Source organism: Alligator sinensis, unplaced genomic scaffold, assembly GCF_000455745.1.
Source record: "Alligator sinensis unplaced genomic scaffold, ASM45574v1 scaffold1227_1, whole genome shotgun sequence".
NCBI lineage: Eukaryota > Metazoa > Chordata > Crocodylia > Alligatoridae > Alligator > Alligator sinensis.
Window position 1 is genome coordinate 779,271 of NW_005842618.1, and position 22,934 is coordinate 802,204.

The following is a 22,934-nucleotide window of genomic DNA, read 5'->3' on the forward strand; positions in this document are numbered from 1 at the left end:
CAGGTTCATGAATAGAAAAGTCATGCAAGAGGCATACTTCTGAATAAAGTGCTGCTGGGAATCTGTAATAATGCCAGCAGACAAGAGAGGAAACTGGAGAGGCTAGCAAGGACTTTCAAGCCTGAAGAATTATCTTCTTGACTCACTGTTGCACACATTCCTGCCTTGGTGCACATCACCCCACATTCTTGAAATCATCCTTTTGAACAGCAGAGTCTTTTAGGGCCATTTCTGAACTCTTAAGAGCCCTCTCATTCCCTATGCTGATACATGAGATGGAATCTAGTGCTTAGATAAGCAGCTGGCATGTCATTGTCAGTGTATGAAATATGGAGGAAATCTTTTCATCCCCTTTCTCTTTTCTTTGTTGTTTCTCTCTCCCCATGTTCAAAAGTGTTCCAGCAAGACGGTTCCAGCACTTAATTTTCCCTTTTTTTGCTTTTAGCCTGGAACGATGATTGAATGGGGCAACTACTGGTAAGTGTACATCATCCTCTTGTGTTCTGTAATCTAACTCTGAACCTATGCCATTGAAACTAATGGGAATTTTGTTATTGATTCAATGAGACCAAGCTTATGCTTTTGGAAGGGTAAATATTTTTAGACAGGATGCCATCACATTTGTTGTGCACATTGGAACTGTTAACATTGGCTGTCTTATGCAGCTGCCATTATCTGTTGCAAAGAATGTCATGCTATTCATTTGTCCATCTCTGCCAACTCTACTTCTTTACAAATCGTGCCCATATTGGTTGTGGTAGTATGGTCAAATCTAATAGACTCGTGTAAAAAATGACCATAACAACCGATTTTTCATATGATGTCTCTGTGTCCTGAAAACTTTTCTTCAACATGCCCGAAATATATCATTACAGAATGTTCAGGTTTGTTATAACTCAGACATATTTAAAATAGACTGCTATAAAATGTTCTGTACATCTCTGTTACACTTATCTCTCAATGATGTCGCTGTGTCAACACCACAGACTTAACATGCAAGGCAGCAACACTCACAAGCACACTGTGTTGCTCTGTGCTACAAGTAATAGTGTAGTTGCATTTGCTCAGTGCTACAGAGTGGGATAATTTTCACTATTGAAAGACCACTGATGACACTGTGCAAACCTGGCTATGCTGTTTCTAGTTCTGCACATGTATATGTGTGCTACTGCTGGCACAAGAAGTTTGCAGTGCAGATGGGTCCCATGTGTATAATGCATTGTTTAAAAAAAAAAAAAATAAAGCCAAAGTGGGCCGTGTGACAAAAGTTAGTGTACAAGCCAGTGAATCAGTCTGCGTATCGCAGAATCTCTGCTCTGATCTGTCAGGTGACTGTCTGTTGTCCTGTTCTTTAAAATCACCAGAACCAAACTCGGAGGCCATTAGCCAGTGCACAAACTGGCTTCTAGGTGGTCTGACAAGTGTGCAACACTTGCAACGCTACATGTTGGCAGCTATTAAATGGCCCCAAATCTTAGCTTTTCTAGCTTTTTAAAATAAAGGTGTTTTCAAAATCCTATTGAACATCACATTTGTATTTTAATATATAGGTTAAAAGTATTAAAGACGGTGTGCTTCAGTGTGTTCTCCTGACTTTATCTTGTTTAAAACTGGTGTAAGTTTCTTTCACTTAGGTTAACTAAATCCAAGCAGTTCTAATGAGAGAAGTTTAAATGATTTGTGAATCTTTATAATTACTTTGAAATAAAATGAGGCTTTGCAATTTATACAGCATAATCCTTCTCAGAGTAATTCATTTAATTTCAGTAATTTGCCAGCAAGTTTGATTTTGTACTTTTATTTTGAAAATATTTGTTCAGGCACATTTCTTTGTTAACAGCAGGCCCACTTTAGAAAATGTTGAAGATGGTATTTCTTATGTATCTTTAAAACTCACATGGGGGCTCCAAGGGAGAGAACTGGCTAAGAAACATGCATGTGTACAAGCACTTTCCATCCCAGTAACTTACAACTCCATGGGTCTGTGGGAGTGTAAAAGGGCATTTGTACACGTATGTGCTGCAGTGCTGGGTGCTTTTAAAAGTGCCCGGTGCTGCATCGTATACATTTGTATAAATAGCGAAATGTGCGTCAGCACTGAGAAAATGGCAGAGACACACTTTTGAACTAAAATGCATTGAAGGTGTTTTAGCTTCAAAGTGCGCCGCCGCCATTTTCTTAGCTCTGATGCGCATTTCACCATTTATACAAACACATGCAACGCCCAGCTGGGTGCGTCAGTTTGCATGTTCTGCAGACTCAATTAATCCAGTCTGCTCCAACGCACTGGATTTCCGGTGCATCAGAGCAGACAAGTGTATGCGTATAAATGCCAAAATAGCTTAGCTTCCTAGTCTGACTAAACTTGAGGATTCAATTTTAAAAGGAACTTTATCAAAATGTCCTGCTGTTTTACTCTGTAACAGTGGTAATTGCATATAGGCTCCAGAGTTGGAGGTGAAGACAAGGCAGTAATCAGCATGCAACCAATTAACATGTTCTAACAGGATATATTGTAATTGTTTGTTGCTGGGAATTGGAAGGGTTTTTTTTCCTTCTTAATCACTACTCTCTACTAAAAGTGCTGTTTTATACTTAAGATGGGCTGAATTCTACTCCACCTTTTCTTTCAATCATCACTTGTTACCTGTATCAGTCTGCTCTTTGTAAAGGTTCTTCTTGTCCCTTGTAGGGCTCGTGCAATTCGTTTCCGGCAGGACAGTGAAGAGGCGGTTGGAGGATTTTTCTCACAAATTGGACAGTTATACATGGTTCATCATCTTTGGGGTAGGCTTTCTCTGTTCTGCTGCACACGTTCCTTTCTCACTATATTGAACAGATTCTTAACACAAATGCTGAATTAGTCCAGGAAAACAAGGTGCTTGGAATAAGACAGAATCACATGCTTGCTGCAGAGCCAGTCTTTACCTTCCCTCTCCCCTCCATTTTTCTAATGGATTTGAAATGTTTTTTTCACTTGGTATGGAGGAGAGGGTTCTGTCTTTGTTTTCTTACCAACAACTGCAACATGTTAACTGTACAGTCAAAATAGTTTAGAGGAAATATTTTTACATAGCTAAACATCAGCCTTCTTTTATGAATGTACTTCTTCCATGTAGCTTACAAGGACCTTCTGACCAGAGAAGAGATAAGGAATGCTGCCTGGCATAAACATGGCTGGGATGAACTAGTCTATTATACAGGTAACAGCCTAACTGAATTCAAAGGAGATTGGTGGGGGAAATGGAATAAACACTTTTTATGACTGAGATGCCATAATATTTGTTTCAGTAAATTGCACAGTCATCGTAAATACTTCATGTCCCTGGAGTATTAGTCAGTGCTGTTAGCATAAGGGAAGAGAGGTTGTACTTCACAAAGCTATGAAAGTCACTAACTTGCTATAGGAACTATACCAGGAGTAAATGTTTTTATTAAAGAACGTGCATCAAAGGAAGAGATCTGTCTATCCAGAAAAAATACACAGTAAATAGTGAAACATAACTTAAAATGAACCCATTATATTTTCATTGTAGCAAGCCACAATATTTCATGAAATACTGGAGCCCTGTTAAATACATTCCTTTGAAGAGGAATGAATTCCTTTGGAGCTAGGATCTACCAGAATTTTGGTATCCAAAACAGCTTTCATAGCAATCTAGCATATAAGGGCTGTGTTAAATACTTTAAATTTTGTTTCATGGGATAGATCACAAAGGAAATACTGCATTGTAACTAGGGCTGTGCGAAGCTTCAGGTGGTGATTCAATTTGGAGGAGATTCGGCCCGATTCGGTGTCGGAATCTCCAAATCCGAATCAAATCAGGGGACCAATTAAAAGGTCCAAATCGATTCAAAGCTCTCCGAATCTTTGGAAAAGATTTGGAGAACTTTGATTTGGGTAGTCCCTGCCCGCTGCACCAGGGAGCTGCAGCTAGACTCCATGCTGGTAAGTACTAGGGGTGAGGGAGGGGTGGCTGGTGGAGGGGGGACCCCTGCCTGTTCCCCCAGCCCCCTCATGGCTGCCCCACCTGGGCCAGCTCTGGCCCTTTAAGGAAAAAAAAGATCGAGAAAAGCCCTGGGACTCTCTGTTCCTGCAGCAGCCTTGCGGGGCTCATACAGAGGCCCCCATGTGGTACTGGGTGGTGGGAATTGCCCCCTGCCGGCAGGAGCAGAGAGTCTGGGGGCTTTTTTTTCTTAAAGGGCCAGAGCTGCGTGAGCTGTGTCCGGCAGGAAAGCCATGGAGGGGGCTGGGGGGCTCGTGTAAAGCCCCTTACGCAATGTGGGGCAGTAGGGAGCAGCAGGGGATGGGCCTGGGTGATTCGGAGATTCAGCCAAATCGATTGTGGACAGTGATTTGAATCGCCAAATCAAATCACTGTCCCCCAAATCATCTGAATCTGAAGCGAATACTAGCTGCTTCGCACAGTCCTAATTGTAACTGTAAGATAACCTTAAGTTGTGGTGGAAAATGATAGAGATTTGTCTTGGAAACCCTCTAGTGCAAATTAAGAGAAGAGTTATATAAGCTTGTTTCTCTGTTGCTTCTCTCAAATCTACTGTTCTTTAGATATAGGTTGTTAAACTGATTGGTGTAATTTGATATCAGCAAATCTCTGTATAGGTTAAGTGCATGAATAATGACAATATCTTTATTAGTAAATGAGTCCTACCTGTTTCCTTTTTTCAGTGCCCCTTATTCAGGAAATGGAGTCCAGAATCATGATACCATTGAAGATCTCTCCACTTCAGTAAAGTCATTGATTTACCTGTGCCTACATAGATTCAAGTGACAAGTATTTGTCTTAAATTAATTTTATGGTATACATTGTATATCATAGTAAGAAATATGAAAGTACTGTATTAAGCTTATAAAGGAGACCTCTTTTCTTCAGAATCTAAGGACTTGATGCACTTAAAAATTTACCAGGGAAATAAATGTAGGATTATAGTTTCAAGCTTAATTTTCAAAGATGCACCAGTTCATCTATGGAACTGGCTCTTAAAGTTGAGCTTTACGGTTCTTGATACGACTTGGTGTATAGAAAATTTCCAAGTCTCAGCAGCAGCAAAGGGGGAGTTATTTATCATGGTTTAACTTTTAAATTAACGCTGTATTGTAATCCTGGAAAATGTCACAGTTCAGATGGCTTTTGTACAAAGGAAAATGTGTACTGTGTTTGTAATAACTGCAGATTGTGAAAACAAAGTTGGTTGGTTCCTGGAAACAAGGGACATAATGTCTCAGACAAAGCTCTGAACCAACAAAATACCGCTAGCTGCTTACACTATTGCAGGAGTTTTATTGGGAAAAGAATCAGTAACCCACTCTAAACTAAAAAGTAGCTGAGAATATTGAAATTGTACAATTCAATAGAATTACTGAAATGTTTTCATCTACAATCAAAGAATAAGTACTTGCAGAAATGATACTGAAGATCAGGTGATAGTTTATAAATGTACAAACAATAGTGGATTCCATTCTGAGAAGACTTTGAAGCTGACAGAAAGAAATGGCATCTAGGTGATTATATCTGGAACTAACTGTAAATTTATTTAAGCAACTCTTTGGACTTTGGGCTCTATGATCCACAGTGTTGGAACAATCCTTTATAAGGAACAGTGATGTAAAAACGTTACAAGCACTCGAGTGTAGCTAAATGTATTTATTTCCAAAAATAACAGAGGTCTAAGAAAAGGGGTTTTATTTAATAAGCAGTCATGACTTCAGACATATGCTTGATCAGATGTTTCACTAATTATACACTAGGTATTTTGGAAATGATGTGTGAAGCTGATGCATGTTGTCGGTAGGATTGGCATAAAGCAATGTATCATGTCCAGTTCTATCCTGATTTCTCTTTTAGACTAGGACATACCAATATTTTCAGTAAATGTAATGATGTGAACATTATGTAAGTGAAAATAATATTCTCTTTATTCAAAGTGGTTTAAGAATCAGTGTAATATACAGTATATACAAATCAAATACTGAATGTCCAATTTGTACATTTCAATGAGTTTTCTGCAAAAACATATCAGTCAATAAAATTCTTTTAATTTTCACATATTCTTGGAAGCTTATGTCTTCATTCATCCTGTATAGTGTTTGTTATGAAAAATAGAAATAAATATTTCACAGCATTACAGTTTGCATGACTAACATTGTCCTAATATGCTTATAACTTCCACAAAGACCTGCTTTGAGCTGATACTTAGTTTACAAACAACCTCCAAATAAGAGATTTCATTGCAAAAGTATTTGGTGTTGGCATATGGAAATGAGAAGTGTTTAGGATCCCCTGCCCCATGTAGATCCAGTAGAGCTCCACATAGGATTCAGAAATCTGTTTGTAAACCTGATACTGAAATTGGATATGCTAATTTGTTGGGCTAGAATTGGCCTTGTTATAAAAGAACCATACAGTTCTACCAGGTATATTGTGTGTCTTATTTTTGCTTTTAATTACTGAAAAATATCCAGCGCCCAGGAAAGCTGGGGACAAACAATGCAGATTTGAGCATGGCATTGTGTACAAGGGAGCTCTGTAAGCTGCCATACCTCTGTCTTCATCCTTTGCCTACTACAGCATCCTTGTTTCATTCCAATAGCATGCCTCTCTCAAGTAGAAGTACTTGTGCCAGATTAACTTGACTGCAAAACGAAAGAATAAACAACATCAGTCATAGTTACTCTTTGTTAAATAATTATTCTAGTATCTCCTACTGTCACTCTCTCTTTAGATCCAGTTATGCAACTACCATTTTTTACCTGCAACTTTGATGTGATAGGGCAGAGAACAGTTGTCTTTTATTTTATCTTCTTTTTTTTATGTAATAAGATGTATTGTGAGTTACCAATGGTGCAATTCACTTAGTTTATCTACTGTCACACTCACTAAGAAATGAGTCCTATCAGGCAAAACTTCTGTTTGAAATACAAGAAGTTTCTTTTTTTTTTTTTTTTGAATAAAGAAGCCTGAGGATGATTCTAAAAGTGTTCCAGCATGTGGAACAATTCTCATCGGTCTTCTTTATTCACAATTAGCACTACTGTAATATACCATGAACATGGCTTCTAAGTAGTTGTGAGCTTCCAAACTGTTCTGTTGTTGTAATCAGAGAGATAAGTAGGTATAAATTTATTTTAGATGAAAATCTGATCTTTAAAAGAATGCAATATATGAACTAATATATATGAACTATATTCCCTATGCCTGAAGAAGGGTGGCTGTGCCCAAAAGCTTGCCAATAACTTTTTTCCAACTACTCAGTTGTTCTAATAAAAGATATCACATTTAATCAAAGAACCTTGCCTTGCATATATAAACTAAGGTTTTGGGGTTTTGTTTCTGTGCTTGAATCCTTCCCTTCGCTACTTTGAAGTCCATGCTGCTTTTCCTCTGTTAACTTCTCAGGCAAATTCTCTTCTACCAGTTAATGATGTGTCATCAGTTAGTGACACAACATTGGTCATTTTATGTGTAACAATCATTGCCAGTGCCAATTTCTGGTAATCTGGGAAGCAGGAACAATCCCTGAAAGGACATTCAGTAATCCATGTTTGAATTCAATCTGTAACAGGGGTGTGGGTAGTAGCCGTGTTGGTCTAAAGAACCTTGTCTGATGACAGTGCAAAGGGTTTTTTCTTGAGACCTAAACTATGACTAGCTCTCCTAATGAGGCTACATCTGTGCTTTTAATGAATCTTCTCATTCATTCTGAATATACATCTTAAAATGTTATTGCCTTGCTTATGTTAAATAGACTGTAACAGTAGTAAACTTAACCTGTCATCCATAAATCTTAATTTTGTTTTGGCTTCTCGGTGGTGTTTTATGGTCACATGATTATCTGCCCAATTATTTCACCCCCTGAAACATTTTCTGAAACTTTCTTCTGCTCTTTTGTAATGAAGTCTGTGTACAGTTAGCCTGGTACCTTAGCTGTAGTATGGAACCTTTCCTCATGCAACTGGCCTTGCTCACTCTTTCACTGCCTCTCTTTGCTGGGTGTTTTGCAGTAGAAAGAGGTCAGTGGGGAGGAGACAGGTTACCTGCTAACTACACTAAATACCAATTTCTGATTCCACCTGGGGAGAAGTGCATCTCAGTCCTTGCCAGGTGAAAAAGGGCATCAATTTTCAAACTAATCACAGCCAAGGAACTCTTGTGAAATAATGGGCACAATGCCATATTGCCACTTTCTGCCACCCTGACAGATGCATATAGAGATAAATTTAAGATCTATACTACGGTCTCAATACTGCATAGTCTTCTTATGTATATGCATATCATTCTGACTTAAGGGCTACTTACGCTTAAAAATAAAGCATATCCCAGAACTAACGCACTGATCATTAAATTATTGTAACAATATCTTAGTTCAAGAGAAGGTTGTAACAAAATCTCTGTCATGTCAGGGAACCATAGGAGAGCTGCATAGAATGGCTTACTCTTGCCCTACTCAAGCACTCCTGCCCACACAAGCCTTTTTGTACACATGCCATTTTTGGAACTTGCTGAGATTTTTCTCAAGAAGAATTTAAAGGAGACTGTCTTAAATAGGACCTGAAGGGTTCTAGTGTGAACAGCCTGCCCCATTGCCTGCTGCTAGAGCATACTTGCACATTTATTAAGCTGAGCTGACCTTGCCCTCCCTAATAAGGTCTGTTCAGAGGGAATTTTTTTTTACTAAATCAGCTGATGCATTTGGTTATTCTTTTTGGTGTGAAATAAATACTGAATTAAGCAGGCAAAAAATGGATATACCCTTTATTTCTACAATAAATAAAACTGAATATATGAAACTCCTGTCCAGACTGGTTTTCATGTAGCCTTTTGGAACTATTTACAGAAAATAATACATTCCTGTTCTTTACACCATTCTGCTGAACTTCTAGTATGATTGCCAACAAATAGTGAGAGGCCTTGTTATCTAATCACTAGAACAGCAGACTGGGCCTTGGGAGACCCTGTGGCCTCCTGGATCTTACTGGGCCAGTTGCCTTTCCTCTGTGTGCCTCTTACCTATCTCTTAAACCAGAATAGTGATACTTACTTAATTTGTAAAGCACTTAGAGGTCTATGGATGAAAAGTACTTACAAGAACTAAGAAGTATTCACCATAGTCCAGCCGTTGCACAGTGAGGTTCAATCTTGGAATCTGTCTTGCAACAGCCCCCTTTAAACTACCTACACACTGCACAATAATTGTGTCAAGCCTCTTCTGGGATTTTGAGACTGGACTATGCTTTCCAGCAAATTGTCCCTGCTTATTTTTCATATTCCAAAACAGCTTTCCAGCTGACTGCAGCATCACTGTCTCCACAAAGTCCTCATTTTACAATCCTCATCAGTGCAACATCAAAGAGATGGAACAAGGTTCTCCATCCTGACCTGGCTCCTTTAAACCACTCAAGCCAGCAGAGAATTCCATCAGCAGCAAGAGTTCTTTCTTAGCTGATGTAAAGCCAGCATAAGTGCAGAGGCATGCAACAGACAGTGCCCTGGAGGTGTGAGAGAACAAAGGGCACTTGTGCATGACTAATTTGCAACTGGCATTTGGTCCCTTAAGGGACCAGAGCCAACTGGCAGCATTTTAGCTAGTGCAGATCAAACCCAGAGGCCTTGGGACTGATGGCAGAGGCAGTGGTCCCAGCTTCCAAACATGCCCCCTCTCGAGTTGGCACTCAGGGATGGTGCCCTGCTCACCCAACTGGTTATACTACTGATCAGACCACAATCAAGACATCACCTCCTTTCCTTCCCTGTCATACCCCAAGCAGATCTTTGACAGTAATGAATCTATGCCTGATGCTCCAAAATATATTCTCAATTTCTTTTGAACTAGCTTCATACGGGTTAGAGAAATGCCTTCTACTCAATAGGTGTTTCCCTAACCTACTTGTTAGGCTTCTTGTTTTGTTTAATGACTATAGTTCAAGGTCCATCCTGTGAGCAAGTACAATCAATACATCATATGACAGCTGCAGTATATCTAGTATTCATCTGTGTGTTTCAGTGTCCAGTGTCTCAAAAGGTTTGTGCATTGGCTTTTTAACCTTTTCACTTCCTCAGCATTTTAACAGCTCTTATTTTGTTAGAACTAAAAGAAAAGAAAGTTCTGTCTACACCTACCAAAAATATTAAATGGAATTAAGTAATGGTAAACACTACTTATTGCCTTCTATAGCTTTGCTAAAAGCCTGCACTGAAAGTTAATAGGACTTAGGCTTCTAAATGCCTACGTCTCTTCTGAAAACAAGACTTAAGCAAAGTCATTAAGGCATTTTGAAAATGTTACCTTTGATGGATTTTCAGGGTCCCCAAAGGGTAAGGTTAATTACCCTGGCTCTAATCAAACAGTGACATTCATATCAAACCCCTTCCTCATCCCGTTTTGAGACTCCTGAGAAAAATACGTGTACTGTTTCTGGGCTATAGTCAGTATTTATGCCATATGAACACCTGTACAGTAATGTGCTACTCCAGACAAGTAAAAGGTACTAGACTCAAGCCTTTAATGATGTGAAGAAATGTGTTGTATAAGTTAATTGGAGACCAATAAGTTGATGTGTTACAAGCTTATCAATACACTCTTAACTAAGGTCTTCATGTGGGAAAGGCTTGTGAGTGGAACCAAATAACTTTTCCACCTTGAAAAAGTTTTATCAAATAAAAATATCCTTAAACTCTAATTATAAAATGTTTGGGTAGCATTTGGGAATGTTACCATGTGCAATAGCTACTTCAAGAGAGAGTGGGAACATCCAGGTACCGACTCATCACCTGAAAGCATCACATTCACAAATAAAAAATCCAGTACACACTTTTGCAAACAAAAATATGTTTAATTGTATAGTTTATATCAATCTACAATACTGTTAATAAAATATACTAGTTTACTGCATAACTTATCGCTCTTCCAGTTCTTTAAGCAGTTCATCAAAGTGAGTAATGTACCACTTGGCTTTCTCCTTTACTTGTTTCCTGATTACATTTCCTCCAAATCCAATGAAACAGTCCTAGCAAAACAGAAATTAATAGGTATATATTAGCATAGCTGCCCACATGAGAAAAGGGGCTTTTCATGTAAATAAGTTACATTTTTTTAATATAATTTTCTAAAATACAGCAAGAAAAAATTCTCTACTCCCCAAAATCAGATTTCTTTTCATGTTTATTACCAGGATGGAGTGCATTAAAGGTTGATTTTGCACCACTGAAGTTTAATGGGAGTTTTGCCACTGACCAGTGAGAGCAGGGCCATCCTCTAACACCTTCTGTTATCAAGGTTGTTACTGCAATATGCGATCCTCCTGAAAAATATTTCACAACCTTGTACTCTTAATAAGCAAGAAGGCATTCACATCCCAAAATTATATCTATGCTATTTATTTTAGCTCTGTTTATCTCATTTGATAGATACCAAAATCAAACTTTAACCGATGGCTCAAATGATTAACCAAGAACAATCATCATTTCTAGATCCCAGAAAATCTAGTACACTGAAGGTGCAATGTGTAAATTTCCACTGCTTGCTTTTATCCTTAGATATAAGCCCTAAACAAATATTAAACTGCTGGTACTGGCAATGCACTTGCTTGCTGTCCAGGCACCTGTGCTGTTAGTTTTAGAAAGTACAGGTTTCCCTCAATTTATGCTGTACATGTGTTCCCAGAGAATGGCGCATAAATCGAATTTGCATAAAGCGAACCCACTTTACAATGTAAGAAATAGGAATAGGTTCCTAAGACCATGAGGAAGGGGGAAGTGAGGCTGAGACAAGGGAAGGGGTGCCGCTACTGGGGCTGCACAAGGCAGCAAAGCAGAGGGAACAGAGCAGCACTCACCTCAGCCCTGGCTGCAGCGGCCCCAGGAACAGTCAGCGCCAGCTGCCTGCAGCCACTGGGCTCCACCGTGCTCTGCCTGTCCCCACTCACCTCTGCTCCTGAGCTGCGCTGTGCCCTGGTACAGGCAGCTGGTGTCGGCTGCTCCCAGGGCCGCTGCAGCCACGACTGGGGTGAGTGGGGCCACAGCCCTTTCCCCTCCCCCCACAGAACTACCTGCTTGGGCAGGGGAGCATCTATGCTCATTGCATAAGAGTGAATTTACCTCGCATATAACAAATTATAGGTCTAAATATGCTCATTGCATAAGAGTGAATTTGCATATAAAGAACCCACATAAATCAAGGGAAACCTGTAACAGAATCCCCGTGCACTCTCCTTGTATAGCCATGCTGATTTTATAGAACTTATCGATCACACACACATACACCCACACTCTGGTTCTCATTAAGGTATGTGTTCCACTATCCTAGCAGAACAAGCATTGGTATTATAGGAAGATACTAGATTATAAAGATGGAATGGATTTAGACCCCTACCTCCCAGAGTATGCCATTTTATTTTGAAGAACCTTAATCTTCAGTTAGTTTTTAGATTATTTCTATTTTGTGAGAGCTACCATATTTGCAACTGTGTTACTGTTGCTTCATCCCCTTGGAAAACTACCACTGATGCAAAAGAGATGATTGCCCCTCGAGGCAGAGAGACAGGTCAGGCAATGTGTACACCAGAAAGGTGTTGGAGCATGCTTCCTAAGCACCACAGATTAGTCATTAAGGTTGGTATCTTAGCACTTTAAGTTGTGTGGGCTGAACCACCTTGATGCTAACACTGAAAGGTGAAATCATAGTGCTGCTTTGACAATAAATATGGCTTTATTACTACTTTCTGACTAGGTATACAATCTGGTATGCACGTGCTGTGCTTGATAAAATCTCAATTGTAAGAGGAAAACATTCTCAACCTAGAGATACTGGCAGTAGTAAAAGGCAAACAATTCTCATAGTGCTGTTTCAGGTTAAGAAACAACTAGGAATATTAAAAATCATCCTTAAGCAAAGTAAAATATTCAAATCGGTGGCTTCTTGTTGCTTTAAAAAAGAATTTTTTAAGGCAGAACACCAGTTCTTTAGTACTTACAGCAGGGGGACACGCTTCCATATCTGTCGCTCCGTCTCCAATCATAACTACATTCTTAAAGTTAAACTGTTCCTTCAGATGAGCAATAACCTTTCCTTTCCCACCCGATTCAGCTGTTGGTTGTGTCTCATCAAACCCTGCATATTCTCCTGAAAACATATTGGGAAAAGGTATTAGACACTAGGATTTGCAGTTGCTTCAGTGAGTTATGGAAAACTGTATCAAGGAATGACACTAGTGAACTTTTTAATAATCAAAAGAGATTCATACATTTTCTATTACCTTTTCATCAGGAAATAACTAATGTGGCCCCGAACATGATAGCTTCATGCACACACAACTCCCACTGAATTAAATGGAAGTTAAGATTGTGTTCAGAACTACAGGATTTGGCTTATAAACCTTATAGCTAGGACCAATGCAAAAAATACCTCACAAATTTATAAATATAGTGGGCCAGATTCTAGTCTCAATTACGCTGATATCAATCAGAAGTGATTCTGTTCAAGTATGTGATGTAAACATAGTATGAGTAAGAAGAAAATTAGCTAAGCACAATTCCGCTTAGGTACACTGATATAAAAACTACAACAATTCCACTGAGGTCAAGTCCACTTCACTCACTACAGTTTCTCTGGATTTACCCCAAAACCACTGAAAAAATAATTTGTCCCTAAAGCTATGTCATTAATAGGACAAAATCTTGAAACTTTGAAATGGCATTTTACTAAGCCACAGAAAAAGAATAAGAGAACATGATTCTTTGAGCTCAAACTGCTGAGTTATACACCTTTAATATTTCTTTTTCTTGACAGATCCCATGGTTTAAAAATTATTTTAAAACTGCTTGATTTGTTATTCTAGACACATAATAAACTGAACCAAATACCATTATCAGAATATCTCCCAATGCTTTTTTCTGTAGCTTGTCATACTGTGCTGTCACATCGAAAGCTACACCTTCTGATTCAGCTATATTTAATTTGTCTGGAAAGTGATTTGAACCCTTGTGTTTTTGCATTCACAGTCTCCCTTCCAGGTGCTGAGCATGAACTGGCACTGAGACTACACCATTAGGACACAGCCTGGACTCTAGCTGAGCAGCCTAATGTAACCCAAAATAATTGTATTTATAGTGTTTACTATTTCTTATATTATTATAACTTTTAAAATGTCTGTAAATGCACCAGTGGCCCCTAACTCTACCTGCTCCTATGGAAGACTGGGCAGTTTACTTTCCACATTCCTTCTTAGGCTGCTCTGCTAAGTCTTATGAGAGGTACTGTGCTACTTGAAGTGACAGTATTTGCAATGTGGAAACTCAGTAATTAGTATCTGGCCTGTGAACAATCAAACTCAGTCCACAGATAAGAAATAACCATGTTTCAATATGTTAATTTTTCCTTCAATTTTAATCTATGGTAGGTCGCTCACTATCCTACTTCAGGCTGAACTGAAAAGATGACACTAATAAATTGAAAAAGAAGATACCAGTGGACTCTTACCATTAAAGTAAAACTTCAGCCTATTGGCAAACACATTTGCTGTTGGAATGTTTAACTGCGAAGCAACATGCTCGACAATGCTCTGGAACCCTCCGGATATTAAGAAAACCTGGACACCTCGCTGATGAAGCCTGCTTACCAGCTCCCTTAAAAGAAAAGAGAAAAACCACCAATGTGAATTTCTATCAGGATCAAGGAACAGAAGAGAGGCAACTGTTCATGAACAAAGCTGCCTACATTTTACGTTATCCCTGCTTAGTCAGGATGTGTGCAGCATTTCAATTCCATGCCGTAGTGCTGTCTTATACTTTCCCATTCTCTTCTGCAAACTTGTGCATAGACTCTGCGTGAAAAGAGCTGTACAAAACTATATCATGGTGAGAGACGGACTAGCAAATAATTGCTCAGAGAAACAGTTGGATCAGAGAACTGTTTGTTTGCATTTTCCTGATTATGTCAATCTCCCTGAATAAATTAAACTGATCCAGCCCAAAAATACTTGATATAGGGGCAAGATCAGCAAAAAGAAATCAACAATGCAGCATCAGCTTGAATTTTAGGAGGCAGTGAGGCCCCAGGCTACACAGGAAATGTGCTGAAATTTGTGTAATGCACTAGTTTGTCTAGTGGGTTCACAGATTCTATTGCTGGACACCATCTATAGAAAAAGATGGTAACTATAGGAAAGGACTCAGCAGAAACAGAAGCAGAGGTGTAAGAATTTCAGATCCAGTTCTTGAGATCTAACATCTTGCAGATTCTGGCCTCTGGGTAAAAGACCACCAAATGGAAAAAAAGCAAAGGAGCAGAGCTAGTAGCCACAGCAGCAATGCTGAAATCCATACAGAAGTCACAGATTTTAAAGCAGAGAAGCTGTACAAAGAAAACCAAGAAAAGAGGGAGTGAAAAGAGAAGGATCATGTGATTCCAAACAAGAAACAATGTACTGTTTGTAATCACAGCCAGCAATATCCTCACAGAGATGAAAATGTGTTTCAGCTCAAGAAGGAAAATGCAGATGCAACATCTTCTAAAAACAATGTTTATGTATTAAGAGTATTAGAGCCTTACTAGATCTGTGGACTGGAGGACAGTTTTATAATAAAGTATCTATTTTCAGTCATTTACTGATTTTTGACAAAAATACAAATTTTAATTTAAAATAGGTTACTGCAATGGTAGGCAACCTTTTGCAGCTGCAGGCCAAGTAGCCACCGCTGCCCTCACTTGGTGCTTCTCCCCACAGCAGCACGGGGAGAATGCCTGCAGCCAGTCCTACCCCATCACCAAAGCCCCACATCCACATGCTGGATCCAATGGCTCCATAGGCCAGTTCTGGCTTGTGGGCCTATGGTTGCCAACTCCTGGATTACGGGACCACAGAATCATAGGGTTGAAAGAGACTTCAAGGGTCATTTAATTAAACTCCCTCACCCCCCTGCAAAGCGCAAAAATGCATTTTGCAGGGGGGGAGGGGAGTGATCCAAATATATAAGTATACACGTCTATAAATGCATAAATATACATTCTTAAAATATTCAGTGATGTTAGCATTGAAGAATGGCAGCCTCTACATGGGCCCAATCCTGAGATTTGAGTGCCAAGAGCCCTTCAAAGGACTGGACATGAACACCACCTCCAGAAAACACATGCCTAGGGCAACAACAATGCAAGTTTCCCCATTAACATGCCACACACCTTACCTAGAAGAATCACTTCTAGATGTTACAGCATAGATGTCTGTCAACATGGATGCCCATTAACACTAACCATGATGGCTTTTTTCTGAAATGGATACCTGTCCATCTGAAATTAACTCAGCCCACTGTAACATTCAAATACAAACTTCATATCAAGTCAAGTTAGTCCCAAGGCTGCTGTTACCATCGGGGCACCTTAGATGCTGTAATAACCCTCCTAGGTTAGTTGATCTGCTTTGCATCATTGCTGATTCTTTGGGCAGAGTGACCTGGAGGCACCCATCTCCTCTCTAGGTATGGATGGTCATTGGCTCACAAGGAGCTCATCTGCCCTTTGACAGGCCTTGTTTTTAGTCCTGCTGGGTGTCTACACGCTGTCCTCACCCAATGGGAGTACTGGTTTAGTCTCTGGCAACCCGACCATAGAACAGGCTGTACTGGTTTACATGGTACCAGATAGCAAACCAAGAGAGGCCTGGTCTGACAAGGGAACTTCATATATGATATATAAATCAATCAGGAAAATATTCTGTGCCAGATCCTCAGGTGGTCTTATTCAGTTGACTTCTATGAGCTCAGACCTTCTTTGGTTTTGGAAGGCTTTTTAATTAGTTCATTTAAAGTTCATCTTACCTTATTCCTGGTGTTAGATGGGGTGGATGATCCGATATTAATTTTTGTACTTGTTCCCAAGAAGGGCGTATAAGTCCTAGTCGTGCCGTTAAAGCTGCTTTGAATGTCACAGAACCTCCCATTGCTCTGCGGGTCCTAATTAGTGATCCAAATCATGAAAGTCAATTATAGTAGCTAGGAGATAAGTAGCTAGGAGATATGAGTTTCACTTCAACTCATAAGGATTATTAGTTGAAGTGAAATACCTGGGAATTACTCATGAATTTATTAGTTCTAGATTATGTTATCTGGACATTTCAATGCAGCATAGCCTGATGAGCTGAGAAGTTTGCACAATATTTAGAAATTGCTGCTAAATGCTTACAATCAGAGACAAGTCTGAGCTGAAAATTTTAGATCCAGTTCTCAAATCTTCCTCAAAGTTTTATGTGGAGGTTTAGACTCCAATGTTATCCCTCTTAGACCCCCCAAAATTGCCAAAGACTTGTTTTTCCTCCAAAAAGATGAACCAAGGTGTACTACTGCTTCGCAGAGTTTAAACAGCCCTTGGGGCCTGATCCAAAAAACTGAATGAAGTTAACTGAAGGATTCTCACTGGCTTCGATAATCTTTGGATTGGACTGCGTATCTCCAAAATGTAAATTATTCTGATATTCATTAATACTATTTATTAGAATGATAATCTTCTTTGAACTATCGCAATCACAAACAAAACACCAGGCTAAATTCATCCTTGAAATACGTGCATAGTCCAGGAGTAAATCTGGTCCTTTTTTATTCCCGACTACAATAATTCTGAAATTAATAGCAAAAGAAGTATGCTTACATTTCTGCCACAGCATCCCCAACTCCACAGAACTTTGCCAGTTCATCAATGCCTTCTTCTTTGATGACTGTACTATCCACATCAAAGCACACTGCATCTGCATTGCAGAAGATTTCCTTTATCTCCATGAGGGAGGCCATCCTTTTAGGAATCTTTCTACTGTAAGAGAGGATAAGTTCCCTCTGTGAGTCACTACACTGTACTCTGTTTTGAGCCATCTAGGCAACTGATCTGTCACCTGCAGCTGACAGGGAACAGAGCTATGCAGCCAGCCTTTATAAACAGAAGTGGGCAGTGGTGGGGATTTGGCTTAGTTGCTGATTTGCTGTCTTCTGTGGCCGCCTGCAGATGTCCAGTCTGCATTCAAGGTTGGAGGTGAGCAATTGAGATTTGGCTTAGTTCCTGATTTGCTCTCTGCAACAGCTGCCCACTGACATTCAGCCAGAGATCAAGGTTGTAGCTCTGGCTTCTATAGAACCAGCCATTGGAATCCCAACTACAACGGAGGGCTGGGTTTGTGACTCTATATTTCATCTCAACCTCACAGGTCTGAAGGAATATGACTACATACAAAAGATTTGTAAAAGAGACTTAGGATAAGACCCATGATTCAGAGGACAGTACAAGAAACCCCATCATAGTCAATCAAGAATTACCCTGCTCATGGTAGAACTTTCTGTCTAATCCGCTTAAGGTTTATATTGGTTGATTTATACTCTGCACCACAAGGGTTTAGATCCCTTATTATATCCTGGTCAATGGAACTGTTGATATCCTTACCATTTACATGAAAGCCTAAACCTTTTCTAAATCCTACTGATTCCTAATTGGCAAGTTTTGGTTAATTTGATTTAATGCATCAAGATATAACAATATCATGACATAGCGATTTTTCCAAGAGTACTAAATTTAACAATAGGAAAGTGTAACTCAGCTAAATCAGAGGGAAGATGCAGAATTACTACTAAAACAATGTTTTCTTTCCTTTTGTATCTGTTCACTTGGCTGTGCAGAGTATATCTTGTTCTGCAAATCAGAAACACAATGTTTATAAATGGCTATTAAAAACATAAGAATATTTTCCTGTCCTCACCCTAAGCATCCCATGCTTTTCTCTTCATAAGCAAATCTAATGTGTAATTTAGCAACCTGTCTTTATATAGGAAAGAGACTCAGTGCTATGACTTTCTACAAAGTGCATTTCCAGATTGCTGCTGGAATTTATTTGGCTGGTTTGGTTTAATCACCTATGCTATTTTCTGCGTATCTCTACATATAATTAACCAAGTAGCAGGTTCCCTCTTCTTTTTTGTTTCAGGAGAAATGTTTTGTCACTTTGCATGATGCTATCCAGCTTCATCTTTTATTTTCTTCCCACTAAGCTGTATGTAGATTTGTCTGCTTCCCATGTATTCAACTGTACATAGATGGTAAAAGACCCTACAATGGCCTACTTTCCAGAGGGTATCTATTTCTTTCTCTTTTAAAACAGATCCTTAAACTATTTTGGGGCAAAGACCCTGTCTCATAAAGTTTTTTGTGAAACACAACCTATGTTTATGGGTCTGTGTAAATAATATATAAAATAATCATATTATCTGAGAATGGAACATAAAAGAAACCTGGCACTATGAAAGAGCCATAAGCATAAAACAAAAACTTCTTTGTACAATCTATAGCTTGGTACTAAGCTAAAACCTGCCAGTGGGTGGATGTGTGACTAAATTGCAAGTTTACTCGTTATCAGCCTCAACTATACTGACTCCAGAGCTGTCTGGTCATGCTTGCGCTGGAAAGTTTTGCTGTGCCAGATAAGGGGCCTTTGACTTCAGGGCATGGCTGGAACACCATATGCTCTAATGTGATTGCATAACAGAATTAAAAAAATAATAATGCACTGACATTTTTGGAGTAGCATGCTGTTAAAATGTTTCCAGTCTACTACGAAACCATGAAGTCCACAAAACATTCAGACCTGGGTATAGTTGCCAATATTAAAGATTTGTCCTACTGGCCAGATGTCATTAGCATGACATTTGCGTCATGATGTTCCAGCATTGATCTATCATTATGCAAAAGTATCACATTGCATGTTAGCAATCTGAGGTTGCATTGCAACATCACCACATAATGATGCAATATTATCATACAGTGACAGGACACTGCCATGTGATGACTGCACGATATAGTCTAAAATATATTTAAAGATACGCTTCCACAAATCTTACCTATTCTGAAAAAAGTGGGTTCAATGGAAACTCTAATTATGGGTGCCCATCTTATTCTGATTCATTCTAGGATTTCTTTTTCTGAATCTTTCTTGCAGCAGTGGGACCATTTCTGCCGATTCCATTTTGATGGGCAAACTTATAGGGTAAGGAAAAAAACCCCACAGATGCCAACTATGAAACCACGTTATTACATGCAATATTTTTTCCAATGTGTTTTCAAGCTATGCTTCACAGAAACATGAATAAGGTGTCCCAAAAGGACATGTTGGTATGGAAGAATCAGGAGAAACTAGAAGATGCAGGAGTTGGTGCGTAAAAAAAAGCTGTAGTTCCTGAACAACAAAATGAGTGAAAAATCATCTTTCAGCTCATAACATCTGGGATTTGAGTCCTGAAGAATATTTTGGCCATTTTTGGCTGATGATCAAAAAATGTAGTTGTGGAACATCGGGAAGCTAATATTGCAGGAGTAAAGGAAGAAAGGAGGGGAAAGGGGATGAGTGCTATTTGGAGGGGTTCTTCGGTAAATAGGATACAGTTTTGTGGCATGGCTGGGGGCAGATGCATCTGCACTTGAGCTAAATGTGAGCTCTTTCCCCTTCAACCTCCTGCTTGCAAAACTCTAGGTGCTGCCCTCAGCTGTGTTAGGATATTTAATTTCAAGGGGCTGGACTGCTTTCACAAACTCTTAAGCCATTTCCCCAGCCCTCATTGTGGATTGGAGATTAAACTAAATCTGTGATTGGGATTCCTGTGATTGGGAATGCACAGTTAGCAGTAGAATATCAACATCACCAAAAAAGAGTGAGTTGCTTCTTCCCTCCCATGCCCAAACACCACTGGACCCAACTCACCCAGTGATTTTGCAGTACCTGCTTGGAAACTTGCTTGTGGGCCATGCTCTATCAGTTAAATTATTGTTAAAATAGAGCATTAATATTTATGGGGGACATGCAGACAAAGAAGTAAGTAGATAGAGTTGGGCCCTCTTCTTATTCTTCTATAATCGCAATTTCCTAAGATTGATTTCCTATACTTGTGGGATTATAAACCCAACCTGCACAAAGAAGGACTTGCTGGACTGGTTACCCACATGAGGTGTTGTCTGGGAACAGATGAGCATAAACACCTGGAAGTTTTATAAAAACTCTTCTGCATGGAAAACCTCAAAAGGATGTGGGAAAAGAGTAGAAAACTATCAAACTGTCCAGGAGAAGATGCTGAGGTGTCTGACTTGATGCCAAGGCTAGGGACAGAAGTTACACATTAACTGGTTTAAGTGATCAGAAACTGATTTAAACCTGTAACAGAACAGAAGTCCAGTGCACATAAACCAGTTTCAAAATAGCTGAAACCAGTTTGAGATAAACCTGGTTGAATGCAGTATCAGACTTAACTGGTAGTTGGGATTCCTCCCTCCATCCCCTGGGGAAACCCAGCCGGGGTTTGCCTGGCCTGGGGCCCAATGGTAGAGGCGCTGGCAGACCCCGGCTGCGGTCCCCCAGGGGGAGAGGGAAAGGAAGGGGGAACAAACCCCCTCCCTGTCCCCTTCACTTCAGGGGGCCATGCCAGCTGGCATCTGACCACACCCCTGCCTCTGCCACTGCAGCAGTGAGGGGGAGGAAACCGTGACATGGGCTGCTCTGCCCCGGTCATGCAAACTCCAGCTCAGGTCCCATCAGTGGGACGGGATGGAGGGGAGAATTAAACCCCATCTCTGCTAGCTTCATGCTGCTGCTGGGGCTGGCCACATCCCCTGCTGTTCTAGCGGGGAGGGGAGGGGTGGGAAATTCCTGGCAAGGGCTGCTTCCCCCTCCAGGCACACCCCAGCTGGGGTCCCTGCAGGCCAGGGTTGGGGTTTAAACACCTCCCCAATCATACTCAGCCTGCCCAGGCCTGGCCATGCCCCTTGTCAGCACAGCTTCCCTGCAGCCAAGAGCTCACTCCAGTGCCCCCCAGCTTCTAGCCTGAGCCACTGCAGGCACATGCCTGCATTTCTGAAACCAAAAGTGAATACGGTATCTATTCACTTGCAAATTGGTTCAGCCCACACAGGTTAGACTGACCTGCAAAGATTGAATCAATTCAGGCTCAGGCTTTTTTAATGTCTGTACTTAGCCCAAGGGCCCAGGACCCAGGTTGTTGTGCATTCTTCTTAATCTGAAAAAGATTAGTTGTTTTCAGCTAAAAAGAATATAGAAATGTAGATGCATTGAGGTTGTGCGTGCTGATCAGGAACAAAATCTCCATAACCAAGATTAATTAGTATTATCTTCATGTGGAATACATAGATAACCCAAACTGAGGAGTCATGCCACTTCCCTACCACTTGTCATCAGGAAAGAGGAAAGGTGTCCTATTATGTTATTTCAGCTCTGGAAAGACTCAGTGTAACATGTTTGATACATAAATGGAAAAAGGTTATTTATTGTAAGATGAAACGTAGAAAATGTGAAAGAGGAAAAGTAAAGGGAAAAGGAAATCAAAGAAGACAAGAGAAGAGAGTAAGGGAGCAGAGAATGAGAAATGTGAGCAAAAAGGAGCAGCGGTGGAGATAAGGAAAGCTAGAGATGGAGAAAAGAGAGGAGAAAAAGGAAATGTTAAGTATGAGAAAAAGGTGGGGGAGGGAAACATATTTTCCCAAAACAAAACCTTTCTATATCTGGATTAGGGAGTGTGTTCATTGGGCCATCCAGAAGAAAGCCCTGGCAATTTATAAATGGGTTGTGTTTCATAACAGAGAGGGCTGGAGCCAGAGGATTAAGACTAGCAGTTATGCAAAGCCATGTGCTTGAAGAAAATAAGTGAATTACTTCAGCTTCGCTGGCTCTTCAAGGAAGAGCTCCTTTTACATGATTAAAAACAGTAACACCTGCAAAATACGAAAAATACAACTCCAAGTGAAAAATGACAATGATGTTTAGAAGCCATATAATTTTGTGGCTGTGTTTATTTCGACCAACATGTCATTGATTTGGCTAGTGAGATCTGCAACTCTCCACATAGTCTCACTTTATGTCTTATCATGTGTCAGTTTTCAGAAGCACT

The 22,934-nt window shown here is 39.9% G+C and overlaps 2 protein-coding genes across 5 annotated transcripts in view; one reads left to right on the forward strand and one right to left on the reverse strand.

The window, feature by feature from the left end:
* Window positions 1-6,093, forward strand: part of NIPSNAP2 (nipsnap homolog 2) — an 18,950-nt gene extending 12,857 nt beyond the window's left edge. The window contains exons 8-11 of the mRNA XM_025215027.1: window positions 446-477; window positions 2,693-2,787; window positions 3,120-3,203; window positions 4,691-6,093. Of these exons, the coding sequence (XP_025070812.1) occupies window positions 446-477; window positions 2,693-2,787; window positions 3,120-3,203; window positions 4,691-4,755 (276 nt within the window). The 3' untranslated portion in view covers window positions 4,756-6,093. The remainder of the gene's footprint in view (window positions 1-445; window positions 478-2,692; window positions 2,788-3,119; window positions 3,204-4,690) is intronic.
* A 4,738-nt stretch (window positions 6,094-10,831) lies between these two features.
* The window catches only part of PSPH (phosphoserine phosphatase), a 24,252-nt gene continuing 12,149 nt past the window's right edge, over window positions 10,832-22,934 (reverse strand). For 3 of the 4 annotated variants that reach the window (XM_025215035.1, XM_006033278.3, XM_006033279.2), the window contains 5 exons: window positions 17,656-17,814; window positions 16,830-16,964; window positions 14,497-14,642; window positions 12,992-13,140; window positions 10,832-11,026 (listed from right to left, as the gene is read on the reverse strand). In XM_025215035.1, the coding sequence (XP_025070820.1) occupies window positions 10,916-11,026; window positions 12,992-13,140; window positions 14,497-14,642; window positions 16,830-16,964; window positions 17,656-17,814 (700 nt within the window). In that variant the 3' untranslated portion in view covers window positions 10,832-10,915. The remainder of the gene's footprint in view (window positions 11,027-12,991; window positions 13,141-14,496; window positions 14,643-16,829; window positions 16,965-17,655; window positions 17,815-22,934) is intronic. The other variant, XM_025215037.1, reaches the window with a different exon arrangement.